The sequence below is a fragment of the Rosa rugosa genome, chromosome 3 (genome assembly GCF_958449725.1).
Source record: "Rosa rugosa chromosome 3, drRosRugo1.1, whole genome shotgun sequence".
NCBI lineage: Eukaryota > Viridiplantae > Streptophyta > Magnoliopsida > Rosales > Rosaceae > Rosa > Rosa rugosa.
Genome location: NC_084822.1, coordinates 13,594,391 through 13,612,450, shown reverse-complemented (window position 1 = coordinate 13,612,450; position 18,060 = coordinate 13,594,391). Strand labels below are relative to the sequence as shown.

Genomic DNA, 18,060 nt, shown 5'->3' with positions numbered 1-18,060 from the left:
CTGGTCAACCTTTTTTCGGTGAGATTTCCGGCCACTTTTCCGCCCAATAATTCCGGCAATTTTTCAAGGTAAACTTTTCTAAAAGTTCCCATTTTTGAAGTTTTTATTACTTTTCTCTTCTTTTTCTCGGGGACTTCCAACATTCCTTCTTCTACCCCCCCTTTCTTCTTCATAGGGGAGACCAATAGCCGAACTGTGGGGGTTCGTGCTCATTCCAAACTTGGAGCTTGTAGAATCCTCCAAACTTAGAGTTTGTTGAGAAGAAAACGATCGACCACATACATCATTGTTTCGATCTAATCCAAAACCCCTCTTGGAATCGGATTTTTCTTGGAAGCGACTACGCTCGGAAAACTCCTAATTTCTTGAAAGCGACTACGCTCAGAAATTTTTATTGTTTTCGTGGTAGCCTATTTCGCTCCGAAACTAACCTTATTTTCTTGTTGTTTTTCAGGATGAGTAACTTGAACAAGTTGAGCTTCGCTCCACTAGAGACAACAGGCGCAGGATACCACAAGTGGGTCCGTGATGTGTGCCAGCATCTTAAGGCTGATGGGATCCTGAGTACGATCCGAGAACCAAGTCAGGACGTGCTTACTCCTCAACAAGCTGCTGGTTTTGAAGCAAATAGAGCTAAAAGAGAGGCGAATGAAGCTAAAGCCATCATTCTCATGACAAGGCACATGAATGATGCGCTCCAGAATGAGTACCTCAATGAGGAAGACCCAAGAAAACTATGGGTAGAACTAGGGCTGTCACTCGTTCGGTTCGAATCGGTTATAAGTATTACCAACTTCAAAACCAAAACTTTCGGTTTCAAAACGGAGCTACCAATTACCAACCAATTTTTTTGGTTTTTAATTATATCTACCAAATTCGGTATTTCGGTTTTCGGTATTACCAACTTTAGAACAACTAATTCTTTATAAAATAAATTAGAATGAACAAAACTAGGTTTTTGAATTTTATAGTCATAAACGTTGTATTCATCTACTAATTATAGCTTTCTTTTGTATATATGACATCAAGTTTTAGAAATTTTCAATAAAACTAGATTATTTAACCATCTTTGACTAGGTTACTTAAAATACATGTATTATTAATGTAGTATATGTAGTAATGTTCATACTATTATAAAAGTTTTTATGTTTATTTCTTAATATACATGTATGTGTATTGAAAACTGTAGTATATAAATCTAATATTTTGATAATCGGTACATTCGGTATTTACCAAAACCAAACCAACTTTTTCTGTAATTTTCGACTTCAGTTTTATCGGTCTCGGTTACCAAAAAGTCGGTTTACCAAACTTAAAACATCGGTTGGTATTCGGTCGGTTTGGTAATTACCAAACCAAGTGGCAGCCCTAGGTAGAACTCGAGCAGTGTTTTGGCAACGTCCGTGATTCCCTGCTTCCAGACTTAGAAGTGAGATGGCATAGCCTCCGCTTCTGTGATTTCAAGTCTGTACTTGACTACAATTCAGAAGCACTTCGTATCAAGTCTATGATGGAATTCTGTGGACAGAAAATCACTGATACGATGTTGATCGAGAAGACTCTCTCCACCTTCCCCGTCTCTGCATTGATGATAGCCAAAAACTATCGAATTGATGTCAATGCTAGACGCATCACAAGATTTCATGAGCTAATTGGTGCCATGAACATAGCTAAAAAGCACGACAACATACTTGCGAAGAACTATAACTCTAGACCTGTGGGAACCAAGTCAATTCCGGAGTCTAATTATAGTCGCGCCTCCAAGGGAGGACTCAAGGAGCGAAACCCTAAGAATAGGGATAATGCTGGACGTTCTGGTCCATACTCTCGCCCCAAAGAGGAAGGAAACCGCCAAGATAGGGGTACACGGAACCGTGGAGGAAAACGTGTGAAGAGAGAGAGAGAGGACAAGCCTCCGGTTATGGTGGTGACGCCACCAAAGGCAATAACCGTCCTCAAAGCGCTCCCAAAGCGCCTCGATCAAGGGAACCTGACCATAATGATGCTTGTCTCAGATGTGGACTACCTGGTCATTGGGCAAGGGCGTGTAAAGCATCCCAAAACGTTGCAAACGCATACAAGATGTATCGTGAAGCAAGGGAGGAAAATTACATGGAACAAGAAGATCAAGATGGCGATCTCGATCTAAGGGTTGAAGACTTCAAGAATCAAGACCCAGAAACTGGCGATTTTGATTAAGTCTTTTTATTTTCCAAGAGATGTAGGCAATTGCCATATTACTTTTAGTAGATGCCAATGATTAAGTCTTTTTATTTTCCAAGAGAAGAAGTTAATATCAGAAAACAGGTCAAATGACCCGAAAAGAAAAATGGGTAAAAATTGAAAAAAGTGTAAACGAAAAATGGCCCATGCATACAGGTCTAGAAACTGTGAGCTTCGCATTATTAGCACGATGCTTTAACCAGCTGAGCTAATATGCCAGTTGATAAGTTGGATAAGAATTAGATACAAGGAGTGAATATGGTAGTGGGATATGAGCACTTAGAAAGGCTCACTGGTGTGATTCGATTCAAATTGTTAGTATGAGATGATGGCTGAAACTCTGTTTTCACTGGCATTGACTGTTAAGAGCAACCCAAGCGGTCAAATGCTTGGTCAACGCCAAGTCAACGAGAAGAAGGTACCTTTCATTTCCATTTGAGCAATGGCAGTAACCCATTGAAACCCAGGAGCTCAATTTGAATACTAATGCCAATTTTGTTTAATGCAAAATGACAGGCGGGTCCATATGTGTGGACTACATATCAAGAGGTGTATGATGCAGCCATTCGTGTGGGTTCTGCCATCAGAAGCCATGTTTTCAATCCTGTAAGTCACACCTCTCCACTTATGTGTTTATGTATGTGTGTCTTTGTGTGTGTGTGTGTGACATTTTTATGGAAGAAAATGTGTTCATAGTAATATAGGTGTGTGTTATAGAGTTGATGGTAGTGGTAGTGAGAATAGTAACTGTGAAATGGAAAGATATTGTTTTTTTATTTTATATTGTTTCAATGTTTGCTGGGAGATAGTTGTGGTATATAACTATATATGGATCAAATTGCCCCCAATGGACTATTGCAATGGAGGTAATATTAATACTGTCATGTTTTCCTTTTCATCTTTGTGGAGATTATGCAAGAGACTTGAATGAAGAAATGCTATGTTGACTGTTGGGAGCACATTTTCGTGACTGGTGGAAGGATTGAACAACTGATTCTGATATTGGGGACTGAATCTTACTAGAAAGATTGTGATTTTTTAGCCTTATACATGTGTGTGAGTGTGTGTGTGTGTGTTTTTTTTTTTTTTTTAATTCTTAGTGCATTGTAAAATTTTCCAGTGGCAGATAGTGAACTTCAATAATGGTGCTTGAGTTTGATTAACTGAAGGGAAATTCTAAATTGTGTTAACTTTTTCCTTTTCAAAATCTGCCACTTCACCATTGTTTGTAAATCTGGATTGGGCTGTGTTCAGCGGCTGGCTGCTGAATGCTTGATAGTTGTCTATCGGAAACTACTGGACAGTAACAAGTGTTTGCTAGCTAGCCACAACAAAAGTTTAGTAGCCAACCACCAAACATGCCAAACAGTTTTTGAATTCTACATGTATAAGGGGAAGTTTTGGGAAAAAAGTTGTGGGGGGTCTAGGGAGAAAATTGGAAGGTGCATTTTCAGTTTCCCTTGAAATTTATTTAATTGACATTTCATGGTTTCTGTTGCAGGTGCTAATGCAGTTGTGTTCATCATCAATCGGGCTGAAGTTTCAATAGCTTTTGTTCAAGAGAACAAAATCTCTGCTGTAAGTTATTTTCCAAACTATATGTTGTTATCATAAGTTCATAACTAGATATTTGTTTGAACTTTGAAGCCGCTGATGTCTAATATTTTGGTACTAGAACATTCAGAATCCAAATTAGTTATGGTAAACATGATATAAATACAAAGACCAACTTGCCTTGTATACTTGATGGTTAATCTTAGTTCCTTTCCTAATATGCACTCCATTTATATAAAATTTGTTTCCCTCTCCTTTTCCTGCTTTCTAAGATCCTTACATGGTAATTTTTTATGCAGATTATATCAATCCTTCCAAACTGTTCTACACATTTAAAAAGTAGGTCATATACTATTTCCTTAAATACTTCCAAATTTAAGGGCCAAGTTGTTAGGATTGTATCTAAGGTATACATCTGCGTTGTTCAGCAATTGTCAGCTTCACAAATGTTTCTAGCACTCAAAAGAAGGAAGCAGAAGAACTGGGGGTATCTTGCTTTTTGTGGGAGGAATTCCTTCAGTTGGTAACTTCTCAACACTGTTTTCTCAGTTAAGTTCTTGTTTTCAGTAAAGGATTGGCCATTAACTTTTGACAATATAAAATCATATATTATCTTTCATATTCTCAGGGAAATTCAGATTCTGAACTACGTCCAAAACAGAGGACCGCTGTGTGCACAATAATGTATACATGTGGAACGACTGGAGAACCAAAAGGCGTAATCATTACGAAGCAGCATTAATGTCAGAAGTATTGTCAACAGACATATACTTTTCCTATCAGATAGAGTGGTAAATAACTTGACACAGTTAACATCTTCAATTTTTTAGCTTTTTATTCTATCTTGATGTTTCTGACTTAATGCTTACTCTGCCTCTCTAAAAAAAAATAAGAGAGGCAGAATAGCTCCTGTAACTTGTCCCGAGTTGTTTGGGGGTGTAATCTGGTGATTAATTTTCACCAGGTCCTGTACCTATGTTTGGTCTATTGCATAGTTTTGAAGCATAAATGTACCTCATTTATATGTCAAGAGGCAAATAGACTTGCAGAGAACATGATTTGGTCATGGAGATTTAGTAGTTTTGTCACTGAAAAGGCCAATACAAGGCCGATTTTATTTTGGATTTTGTAGCATCATCAATATGAAATTATTTCCTCATTATTAAATGAAAATTGCGATCCTTATTCTGTTTCCATACATATATGTGGTGCCTGTTTAAATGCTTTTATGCAGACAAAAATCTAAATCATATAGATGCAATCATGCAATCCAATTTAGCAAGCAGTTATAGTTTATAGTAACATCTTCAACACGTGTTGCTATTGCCAAGACATGATTGATAAAAGTTGGGGGTTGTACCGTAACCCTCAACTAGGGGAAATTTATTACTTTCTTTTTGACAGAAGTTGGATCCATATTAGATCAAATTATGCTGAAAGCTTTGTCGTTGGCTATCAAATTACAGATTTTCTACCAACAAATTGAACTAAGGGTACTAATACAATTTTGAGTAAAGTCATCCTCTGAACCTTATTTGCAGATTTGTTTTATAGTTCATATTTTTTCTTTTTTTTTTTCCAAAGTAACGTAGATGAAGTATTACCAATAGGTGGTTAAGGATTATATATTTTTTATGAAGTTTAGTTACTGAGCGCAATTAACAATTTGACATTTCCCTGATGGCAATAATATTGACTACTGACATAAAATAAATTCTATTACAGTGTACGGAAGAAGAATCATATTTTTCGTCTCCCGTTGGCCCATATATATGACCAAGTTCTTGCTATGTTCTTTTTCTTTAGTTTCCTTATTAAACTTGATTGGTATTCTCTTCCTTACTTACCAACTTCAATATCTGTCCAATGTGATTGCTTTGGACTTGCAGGATGTCAGGTTTTTACTGGACAAGCTTCAGGAATTAAAGCCTACCATGTTTTGTGGGGTTCCTTGAGTTTATGATCGTATATACACTGGTAAAACAGATTCATCAATTTGAACTGTATAGATGTATGTCCTTGAATTTCTTTGTTGTTAATATTTGGCTTAAATATTGTTTCCGAGGGTACTGCTAGTAAAGTTTCATCTGGTGGTGTGCTTAGGAAGGCCCTTTTCCAGTATGCATATAACTAGTACGTCTCACTAAGACCTCCTTTTTTGTTTGCATTTGTATTCCTACCATAAACTAATTAATATATGTATGCCAGCAAGTTGGCAAATCTGGAGAAGGGTTTGCCACAAGAAAAAGTGTCACCTCTCTTGGACAAGCTTGTATTTAACAAGGTCAGTCATTCTATCCTTCACCTTTTCATTCTTGAAATATCTGGTTTTACATTCGAACAACACATTACTTCTATTTTATGAGTTACATTCTAACAAACTGTGTTACTTGCGGTAGATAAAACAAGCATTAGGAGGACGAGTTCGTATAATGTTGTCTGGTTCTGCGTCTTTGCCCAGGCATGTGGAGGAATTTTTTAGGGTCACCAGCTTCAGCACTTTATCACAAGGATATGGTATGGTTGACTGCATATCATAATGAATACAACATATAATCAATTAAATCATAGTGAAGATTCAGGAAATTATACGAACATAAGTATTGAACTCACTATGCTTTCTCACCTTAATACGTGATATATGTGTTTGACCTTTGAGATGTCGAGTATGAATGCTGTTGTACTCATTCAAATTACCTTAATTTTCTAAATCAGCTACCACAACACATCAAAAGCAGATATATATGAAACGAAGAGAACTAGAGTTCATCAGTTTGTTATATATTGTAGGCCTCACTGAAAGCTGTGGTGGCTGTTTTACGTCCATTGTCAATGTTTATCCTATGATTGGGATTGTGTTCGTCTTTGTGCCACATTTGAATTTTGTGCTTGTGTCCTTCATGCTTCTTTCATGTTTTCTGAAGTTACAGACGGATATCTTAACATCTTAACTTTCGTCTGGTCGACAGATTTGGGTTTATGGGAACAGCTTCGAGTCATTTCTTGTTGCTGTGGTTGTTCCTGACAGAAAGGCCTTGGAGGACAGGACAGCTGAGCATCATTTGACTGATGACTACAAATCATTGTGTCAAAAGATGAAGGCAAGAAAATACATTTTGGATGAGCTCAATAGCATGGGTCAGAAACAGCAAGTATGTGCTCCATCCCTGTTTCATACTATGCTGCTTAAGTTTAGTCATCTGACTTAAAAGACATTTTTATTGCAGCTTCGAGGGTTTGAGTTGTTAAAAGCAGTTCATTTGGAGCCAAACCCCTTTTCTACTTAGATAAGAAAAGGTTGGAACTTTGATAAGTTAATCCTAAATATGTGTGTTGAATTATATCATCTGCAGGACCAAGTTGAAAAACTTTGTAGTGGAGCAAAGGGTGGAAAAGTATAAGAACAGAGCTGGAAGCAACTATTGGATAAATCTAACTACATCACTTTCCCAAAATTCCGATTGCCTGATCTTTTGTTGATGAAAAACTACATATGACTGTAAAAGAATATCTAGCGGGGATTTACCCATATTGACATTTGTTCTAAGTTTGTGTATAGATAAGTAAAGATCGTATGAAATTTTCATGTTTATTCTTTCATCCAAGATAAAATATTTCTTGTTTATTCTAGAATTCGTGTTGGTCCCAAATGTTGTGCTTGCATTTAAGGAGGTGTAACATTCAGTGATCATTTCAGATGATGAAATTAGTGTGCTACTTACTCCGAAAGCGATTAAAATCATGTGTGAAAGACCAACTGGTTCACTCTCTCTTCTATTTTTTGGGGACAACTTCTGAAACCTTAAGGTCAAAATTAACAAAAGACTTGATAATTGTGAAATTAGAGCTACATAAATATGTCTTTAACCAACTATTTCGCTTTAACCAGCAGGTAGCAGTGAACTTAATTTTATAATAGTATGGGTGAACTAATCAATAATAAAGTTTTATTCTCAGAAAAGAAAAAAAATCAACAATAAAATTAGTATTTTATAATCAATAATTGAGCAAGTATTTTAAATCCACACCCTATTAAATTTAGGTATTGGAATAATAAAAAATAAAAGTACTTCTGTCATGTTTCTCGAAAAAGAAGAAAGCAATGAGTCCTCCTTCCACCGGTCGATATACAAATGTGTCGTCTCTCATTTTACAAACTCTCAATACCCAATCTCACTTGGTTGTCATGTTCATTAAGATTTGCTTCTAAATGAGCTTCTTTCTTCATTCTTTTACAGTTTTACCGCTTATCAAGAGCTAGTTGGTGACAAACTGGCAGTTGCATCTACCTATCAACCAAACCAATAATTGCATTGGCAAAATATCTGCCACTCATTCGGCGGTGACTTGACTGATCCAGTCCTCTTCCTGGAAGAGTCTTCCATTACCTTTTCTTCTTTTCTTGGTAGTTTCGCTTCATCTTACAGGAAAAACTGTGATCAGTGCACCTACTGAGAGCCTCGTCCTCTTCTGCCCCTTCTTCATTTCACCAGCAATCAAACAACAACCGTTCCTGCTTTTTCCACCCGTTCATACTTCATACACATACAATGTGTTTCTGCTTTTTCCACTTCACCTTTTCTTCTTCTCCTTTTCTTGGCAGTTTCGTTTCATCTTACACGCCCTTGACTTCACATTGACGTTGATCGAAGCTACCAGGAAACTGTGATCAAGCAGTGTACCCATATATTTTTGAGCTGTGTTCCTTTTCTGTTCCTCTTCCTCTTCCGCTCCTTCTTCATTCCATCAGCGAGCTGAGCGTGAAATCAAACAAAAAGCTAGATTCGATGGCCATCCAATTGAGAGCTTCTTCTTCTTATTTCTCCTCTGCTTTTTCCACCCGTTCACTCACACACGATGTGTTTCTGAGTTTCAGAGGCGAGGATACACGCTACAATTTTACAGGTCATTTGCACAGAAATCTGGCTCAAAGGGGGATCAACACCTTCATAGATGATGAACTTACAAGAGGAGAGGAAATATCACAAGCACTTCTCCAAGCAATTGAAGAATCAAAGCTCTCTCTCGTTGTGTTCTCCGAAAACTATGCATCCTCTAAGTGGTGTTTGGATGAACTGGTTCATATCCTTGAATGTAGAAGATCAAAGAACCAAATGGTTCGGCCAATCTTTTACAAAGTGGATCCCTCAGACGTAAGAAACCAACGAGGTACATTTGGTGAGGCACTTGCAGAGCATGAACGCAGATTCGAAGGTGAAATGGACAAGGTGTTGAGATGGAGAGCAGCTCTTTCAGAAGCAGCAAATTTGTCTGGGTGGCATTTCTCGCAGGGGTATATCATGCACATGCACTTAATCTTACTTATAGCAAATTTGTCTGTTCTTTTATTGGTGTGTGATTATTATGACAATACTATGCTCTTTTTCGAAGTAGCAAGGTTTTAGTTTTTATTAAATGTTTCATTTGATTTTAACATGACAGGCATGAATATGAATATGAATTTATTGAGAAAATTGTTGAAGAGGTTTCTGCACAAGTAAAAGAACCTACCTATTTGGATGTGGCAAACTGTCCAGTTGGGATACTCTCTCGGGTACAAGAAATGCTTGAAATGTTAGATGTTGGGGGAAGTGATGTACGTATGGTAGGGATGTGGGGAACTGGTGGAATAGGGAAGACAACAATTGCTAAAGCTGTTTACAATACAATTGTCCGTAAGTTTGAATGTCACTGCTTTTTGGCAAAAGTTAGAGAAGAGTCAGAGCAACATGGAGGTTTAGTCAAACTACAAAACATTATTCTTTCAAAGATTCTAGGGGGCCAACCGGAAGTAATCAATGTTGATGAAGGAATCAATTTGTTGCGTGAAAGGTTGAGAAATAAAAGGATTCTGTTGATTCTTGATGATGTGAATAAATTGGACCAGTTAGACAAATTAGCCAGAGCACCTGATTGGTTTGGTTGTGGCAGCAGAATTATCATAACAACAAGAGATAAGCGTTTGTTGACTGTTCACAAAGTCATTCCTATATACAAAGCCAGGGAACTAGATCATGACGAAGGTTGTGAGCTCTTCAGTTCAAATGCCTTTGAGAATAAGAGAAATTTAGATGACAATGAGAAGCTCTTAGTTAGTACTGTTGTTGAATATGTTCAGGGCCTTCCGTTAGCCCTGATAATTTTGGGTTCACATCTATGTGGTAGACCTATAGATGACTGGCAAGCTATGTTAAATGTTTATAAAAGAAATCTTCCCAGAGACATTCGAGATATTCTCAAAGTCAGTTATGATGGACTGGAAGAAATAGTGAAAGAAGTTTTCCTTGACATTGCTTGTTTCTTCAAAGATTGGAGTACAAATGATGTGATACATATACTAGAAGGTTGTGACCGCAACAACCCCAAGCTTAGCATTGAAGTTCTTCAAGAAAAGGCGCTCATAAATGTTGATGGATATGGTCGTATTTGCATGCATGATTTGCTAGAGGAGATGGGGAAAGATATAGTTCGGCAAGAGTCTACAAAGCCCGGTAAGCGAAGCAGATTGTGGCATCACAACGATGTGAAGGAGGTTCTAACAGAAAACACGGTAAGTAGTTCCCATATGTCCAAATACACACACACACACACACACACACACACACACACACACGAGTCAAGTCAGGTGATTCTCTATGTGTGTAGTTTGTTCCAATTCGACAACCAATATCTGGGTAATATGTATTATATGATTTTTTTGTTGAATTCTTAAAAGATAGAATAAAACTCAAAATACTTGCATTTTATTATATAAGTACTCATTTTGCTAATACAATTGCCTTTTTCATACTAGGGAACAAGTAATATTGAAGGTATAATGATAAAGTTGCCTACAACAAATGAGATACGCTTGAGTCCTGAATGCTTCAAAGAGATGAGAAATCTTAAAATTTTTGTAAACGTCAATGGACGGCTTTGTGGAAATGTTGATTATTATCCGAATCAGTTACGGTTTCTTGATTGGCGTGACTGTCCGCTAAAATCATTTCCTGCCGATTTTAATATGAAGAATTTGGTTCAACTTAATATGCCTTGCAGCCGCATCTCACGTTTCGGAGAAGGATTCAAGGTAATTATAAATTTTCAGGAGTTTACTTTATTAAAATCTTTACACCTTACCAATTTTTCATTTGATTTTTTCTTCTTCTTTGGTATGACAGAGTATGGAAAATCTGAAATCCTTAAATTTGAGTGGATGTAAATTCCTAGCACAAAGCCCAGACCTGTCTGGAAGCCCAAACTTAGAGTTCCTGAATCTAAGCTGTTGTAAAAGTTTAAAGAAGGTTCACCCTTCGGTTGGATCCCTCAAAAAGCTTGTTGACCTTAATCTTTACAGATGCTCTAACCTTGTGAGGCTACCAGGAGAAGTCAACTGGAGATCCCTCCGATCCATTAATCTCGACTACTGCACGAGGCTGGAGAGTTTCCCTGAAATTGAGGGAGAGATGAAATACATGACATCCTTGAGTCTAGACCACACTGCCATCAAAGCATTGCCTTCATCCATTGGATATCTAATTAACCTTGAAAGGTTGAGGTTAGAAGATTGTGGAAACCTCACAGATATACCTTGCAGCATTTATGAATTGCAAAATCTGAAGGACGTTCGTTTGTACAGCTGCCCAAAACTCGTAAGATTCCCAAATAAGGTGGAGTCTGAAGTGCTTCCAACTTACTCAAAGGTTTCACATGACAACCGTGACTCTTTATCGAAAACAAAGAGATGGAGTGATGAAGGCAGTTCATTGGAGCCAGAGCCAGACACTGAATTCAATTCGGCGCTTCCTTGGCTACGTTCTTTCGAGGCGAATGGATGCAAATTATCTAATATTGATTTCCTCGCGTCCCTTGATTGTGCATCCACTTTAACTGAACTTGGTTTATCAGGAAGCTCCATTGTTATTCTTCCCGAATGCATCATCAACAAATTTGTCAACTTGTCGGGACTCTATTTGAGAGGCTGCAGGAGGCTCGTAGAAATTCCAGAGCTTCCAGCAAGGATTCGCTGGTTGGATGTGAGGGATTGCGTATCATTGGAAAGAATTTCAAAGTCGTCGAACATTTTGGAGCGTAAAGAATCACAAATGTTTGAGGAGTTGGACTTGACTAATTGCTGGAGACTCTGTCAAAATTTGGTTCAGATGGCAAACAAGGATGATGATGAAGTGCACGCTGATCTCTTCACTCGACTCCTATCTTCTCAGCATTTCAAATTCACAATTAAATTTCCATTTCCAAGAAGCGAGATTCCAAAGTGGTTCAGCTGTCAAATGGATTCCAAGGGGCATCGAGGGTTTGAATTTTGTATTGAACCACTTGCAAATTTCAAATGGGACAACACAGGATTGGCAATCTGTATTGTTGTAGATCAAAAGCTGCAGTTTCATGAGTTTTCTAATCTTTCCGTGTTTAAGGTTTATGTATACATCAATGAAGTAAAGGTTTCATATCACCGCAAACACAGAGTTTATTCCAAAGAGTCGGATCATGTGTGGCTGCAATACTTACCTTTCTCTGAAATTTTCCTTCAAATGGGCCGATTTGATTATATGCATCCATTGCCACCATTTACGTGTCGAGTTCTTATTTTTCAACTGGGATCCACCTTAAAAAGCTGCGGGATCCACCTTGTAATGCCACCCAATGAAGACGTTTGTATGAAGCTAATCCGTGAATAGGTATTTTACTATTTTTTAACCAGTGCAAATGATAGAACTAGTTTGCCTCAATATGAATTTGTGTTTGTTAGTATTGTTTCCTTCTGGGAAAATTTCCTCATTTTTGCTTCTGTAGTTTCAGAGATAATAATCGACATTTGTAGAGTGACATCTGAACAATAATGGTATTGCAGTGATAATTATGATTATGATGTATGGGCGAAGTATAGGCCCAAACAGAGGACTGACTGCAAAGTAATATATACTGATGCACAACTGGAGAACGAAAAGGTTACTTAATGCAGCAAAGTTGGCAAAACATTGTCCATGTACAATGTGGCAAATACAGGTTTGCATTTTCTAATTCTACCGCTTTTTTGGATATCTTTGGTTCATAAACAACACTCATTATAAGTAGGTGTTGGAAACTATGAGTACAGCTGTACAATGCATGTATTGCTTTATTGCTATGGGTCACAACAATACAACAGATTCATATTATATTCACTTTTGCTCTGTTTATTGGCCATATCAGAGATGCAGATGCTATTGGTCTCATAATATAGGTCCTTATTGGACCTTTTTACTTATAGTATAATAATGTATTACTAGTCCTGAACTATGATAAAATCTCAGACTCTACTTAATTTCAATCAAGATTCACATAGAGAGGAAACTGAGTAATGATGGTGATTAGGAAGTTCTGAAGTATAATGAAATCTCAGATCTCTAGCTACTTAATGAGTTGACGAAGACCTTCATTTGTGAAAAACTAAAACACAAAATGTGCATAAGTTACAAATGTCTAGAAGGATTATTGCACGAACCTCACTCAAGAAGCATCGTCATCTAGATGCATACTAATCAGTGTGCAAGTAAAATGGGAAAGGAAAAATGATACCCACTAGTATCTGCGTGGTTTCAAAAAGATACAGATAGAATCCATACTTGGTATCTCAATGATTTTGAAAGGATTTTTATGTGTCCCTGGATAATATATACTCACATGTCTAAAGTCTAAACAAATGAAAAAAAAAATTGGAGTTTGATATGTTTTAACATTTGCAGGGAGATCGTTGTGGTATGTATAAATCAAATTGCTCCCAGTGGCTTACTGCAATGGAGGTAATACTGTATCTCTGAGTTTCAGATTTATGCAAGCCACTTGAATGAAGAAGCTCTGGTGTTGAGTGTGAAAGTGGTTGAACTACTTGCGTCTGATATTGGGTATCGAGTCTTACTAGGATGAATGTGGCTCTCTAAGTTTCGACTCTTATACAGGCATATATTTTGACGTTTTACAACCTGTAACAGCCATGCCATTATTTATGTTCCACTTTATGAGACCCTCAGTTTGCTCCCTCTTTCCTTTTAGATAATTCTGGGCGTATAATGCTTAAATCATTTTCCACTGGCATTTAGTGAACTTCTAAATGTTCTTGGCCTTTCATTTTTCTAAGACTAGCACTTTACCATCTTTTAGAAGTATGGACTGTGCCCTGTACAGTTGCTGGTTAAGGAATGCTTGGTGGTTGCCTGCCAAGCACTCCACAACAACTTAAGGTACATTAGGAAAGTACAGAACAGTATGAAGTGTTTGGTAGCCAGCCTTTAAAGGCTACGAAGAGAGTTCATTAGCCGACCACCGAATGTACCGAACAGTGTTTGAATTATATATATAAGGCAATGGCTGTATAAGGGAAGTTTTAAGGAAAGCAGTGGTAGGGATATAGGGAGCATATATGGAAGGTCCGTTTAGAATTTCCCAGCCCTTAAATGTATCTGATTAACTTTTCATTGCTTACATGTTACAGGTGCTAATGCGGTTGAGTTCATCATCAACCATGCTCAAGTTTCAATAGCTTTTGTTAAGAGAACAAAATCCTTGGTGTGAGTTATCTCTTAATCTTTTTGTCATTATCATAATTAGTGAGATGCTTAAACACACTGTTGTCTACTTGTCTTATATTGTGGTACTAGGATCTTCATTATTCAATTTTGTTGTACTAAACATGATATGCAAAGACTAGCTTGCCTTAAATATTTGACCCTTCTTTAATAATTATATAGTTCTTTCCTAATATGGCACTTCTCTTTTGTATATAACCCCACATTAGGACTTTATCTCTACATTCCTTAGTAGATGAATCTGTATAGTTGATTTTTGCACGAACGTTTGATTTGTCCAAATCAGTTCCTCAGTTTTTTTTTAAGCTGTTTATATCTTAATTTTCTCTGGTTGACAGATTTGGGTTTACTAGAATGACTTTGAGTCGTTTCTTGCTGCTGTGGTGGTTTTGGAGAACAGGACAGCTAGCTGAACATCATTTCATCATTGACTGTAGATCATTGTGTCAAAATCTGAGGGCAAGATATAAAATTTGGATGAGGTATGTAGTAGGAAACAGCTAGTATGTAGATAACTGTCTAAATTCCCTGTTGCTAATTTCATGCATGCACTATAGTAATGTTTACTCATTTAGTCATCTGACATGGAAAGCGTTCCTACAGTTTCGAGATTCATGGGCAAATCACTTTGACATGGAGAATGATCTCCCCAAATTTTCAAATGAGAGGATCATGCAAGATTGGCTGTCCCTGTCTTTGCGGCTGCTGAAATTAGAGAGTAAATCTCAGCGAGTCATCAGCTAATACCAAATGTGATGTGTGGCTACAGTATCTCCATTTGTTGAAATCTCGTTTATGTGTCCCGTCTACTGCTGCCTTCTTAGTAGATGAGTCAGTTTCAAGTATTTAAAGCAGCTGGTGTGCTTCAGATGCTGCATGGTGCACCTAGTAGAGTTTTTTATAGCGTCTTCTCAGAAAGGTTTGATGATCAAATTATTGGTCAATTAGCAGTCATGAAAGATGATGATGAAGACCTTGAAAGTGGAAAACCAATTGCATTCACTCCAGAGTATAATCTCCAAGTTATTTTTAGTCCCAGTGTCTGTGGTCAATAATTTTTCTGCTGCCCTTCTATTCTGGGTGACTTGCATGGCATTCCTGACTGTCTTGGCTTCTTGATGCTTGTTTCCGTGAATGAATTCTTACTCGCTTTTCTGAATAGTGATGCCTTGTTGCTCAATCTTTTTGCTGTGTCTTACTGGCTGTAGATTTTCTCTTTCTAATTCAGCTGCATTTGTTTTTGTTTTTGTTTTCTGTTTTCACTGTTGAATATTTCCAGCTCTAGCTGATTTGTTTCCTGTGTGGCTCAGTAGTTTTGTTTCTTTAAGGCTGAAGAAAAGAAGAAACTATATCACAAACGTTAGAGCATACTCTGCACTTAAAAACTTGGAGAGAAGTTGAGTGGATAACTGGAATTGTCTATGTATCTTTGGTTTCGTTATTGCTTAAAAGTGCAAGTTCGTAATTCTCTTCAACAGAGATGTATTAATCCACTCTTTGTAATACACCATTTCCCCATGGCAATAAAAACAAGGGCCCTTGAAGAATGCTTGAGAAAAATGAAGTGTTGACTTGTTGTGGTAATGAAGTAACCAAGAAGGCAAGAACCAACCACCAGCACCACCATTTTTTTTTAGAAGCCTTGACCCAATGCCCAAATTTGGGCTAAGGCTCTCCCACTTAATCCAGCAATGGTTTTTAATTCTCAGATACTCAATTTTACCCAACAATAGTTTTTAATTCTCAGATACCCAATTTAAAGGTAAAATGATAATTTTTTTCCTAAAGCCTAATTAAAGAACTACATCATGCCACTCTCTCTCTCTCTCTGCAGAATCAACCGCCACCACAATTCCGAAGTCGCCGCCGCTGCAAAATCATCCCCACCCGTCGTTTTCCTCATCGTTCAAGTACCAGCCGGCGCCGGTGAACATACCGGCTTCGTACTCATATCGCAAACTAGAGGTTGGGAGCTTTTAGATCTTCCTTTTAATCGTGAATTCGAGCTAGGCTTTTTTCTTTGCAGCTTCATATCATAGCAGATCAGGATTTGGTTTGGTCAGAGAGTGAAGCTGCGTTGACACTGCCATGGTGGGTTATCTCAATTTGCTGTAATTTAGCCCCAAACCCAGAATTCTCTAACACTCAGTTGCTAATACGAACTACCCCTTATTGGCCAAGACACGTTTAAGAGAAATTTGCTCTGAAGCCTCGGTCTTTGGAGTTTGGCTTCATGATAATCATAATTGTTGCTTCTTGTTGTTATGATTTTTTTTCTTTTTCTTTTTTTGATACATTTGTTCAGTCTCCTTTTATAGATTCATGTATGTTGTAAATAATTATGGATAAATCATGTAAATAGATGTTGAGTAATAGATGTCTATCCCTATAGATTGGTGATTGATAGAATTGTATGTAGGAGTAAATGACGTTGCTATTAAACGTTACCTGTTTGGTACACCATGTACTCCTATATAAACCTCTTCATAGTGAGATGGATATAGACACTCCATTCTCTGCGTATAAACTCTTTCTCTCTCAAATTCGTTTATTATTGTTTTACAACACGTTATCAGCACGAAAAGCTCTGAAATTGCTGATCAACCAAAGGAGGATCATCGTTCAATCTGGTTTAGGATATGAATCACAAACAAGCTCTTGGATTGGCGGAGAAGACAACCTTCTTAGTTTTGCACAAATAAGCTGAAGATTCATTCGTTCTTCATCAAGTAATATTTTCCAAAATCTAATTTTATATTCATGCTTATTGAGCCTATTTATTGAATATGAAAAATTATCATAACGCATGAACCCTAACTAATCCTACATGATTTATTTACTTGGTATACATATTTGTATATATTTGTTCATGTGTTTTAGATTGTTTGATTGGAAAGAAAAAAATTGCTTAATGGAACGCATCAATCTGCTTCCATTTGGTCCAGTAGTGCCAAATAACAATAACAAGCAATCTGCCTCCATTTGGTTCAAAAAAAAGGGATTTTGCCATTTCTAGGATTCAAACCCAGGTATAGTGTACCACATCTCAATGGGAGAGGATCCTCTCCTGAGCAAATTAAACACCTGAGCTACCTGAGTTTTGAAGCAGATGACGACACGTGGATTTATCAAATCTAACGGTCTATGATTCTTCTCTTTTCCTTTGGTCACTTCATTCTTTCCTTCCTCTCTCTTCTAATTTCCCTTTCCTTCACTGTACGTTCTTCTTTTCCTTCCCTTTATCTCTCTTCTGTTCTTCTTCACTCCTTATCAGATTAAATCTTCTTATGACAAAACCTCTTTCTCTCTTTTAAATCTCTATTTTGCCACATCTAAGCAATCATCTCCCGCTCTAAACAGTTCTTCCTTCTTCCTCTTCACCCTCGTATTTTCCGTCAATTTAAGGTCCAGCAATCTTTCATGTTCACTCTGGGACTAAGATTCAATGGATGAGTTGAGTTGGGATTCAATTGATGGGTAGAATTTGGGGCTGGGATTCAATTGTTGATTTCAATTTATGTTTCTTCGCTCTAATATTCCATTGCCTAATACTTGATTACTGATCGGAAAGTTGTAATAAAAGATATACTCACAACGAATGCAATTTCCCAGCAACAAAAATTTCTCCCAAAGTTTGCTTCTTTTTCTTAAAGACCACATCTTCAGCTCTAAAACATTTCGGTTTCTTACAGATAATAGTCAAATACTCTCTCTCTCT

The 18,060-nt window shown here is 37.3% G+C and overlaps 1 protein-coding gene and 1 pseudogene across 1 annotated transcript; both read left to right on the top strand.

The window, feature by feature from the left end:
- LOC133737273 (probable CoA ligase CCL6) overlaps positions 1–18,060 on the top strand; it is a 256,961-nt pseudogene that overhangs the window by 136,787 nt on the left and 102,114 nt on the right.
- On the top strand, positions 5,667–6,923 carry LOC133740645 (probable CoA ligase CCL6). Its single transcript, XM_062168588.1, has 5 exons — positions 5,667–5,791; positions 5,847–5,910; positions 5,986–6,061; positions 6,177–6,294; positions 6,747–6,923. The coding sequence occupies exons 1-5, from the start codon at positions 5,737–5,739 to the stop codon at positions 6,800–6,802; spliced, it is 369 nt and encodes a 122-aa protein (XP_062024572.1). The 5' UTR covers positions 5,667–5,736; the 3' UTR covers positions 6,803–6,923.

Coding starts and splice junctions, on each gene's coding strand:
- LOC133740645 (XM_062168588.1), top strand. CDS start 5,737: ATGATCGTATATACACTGGTAAAACAGATTCATCAATTTGAACTGTAT. Junction 5,792..5,846: donor ATTTGAACTGTATAGATGTA/TGTCCTTGAATT, acceptor TTTCCGAGGGTA/CTGCTAGTAAAGTTTCATCT. Junction 6,062..6,176: donor ACAAGCTTGTATTTAACAAG/GTCAGTCATTCT, acceptor TACTTGCGGTAG/ATAAAACAAGCATTAGGAGG.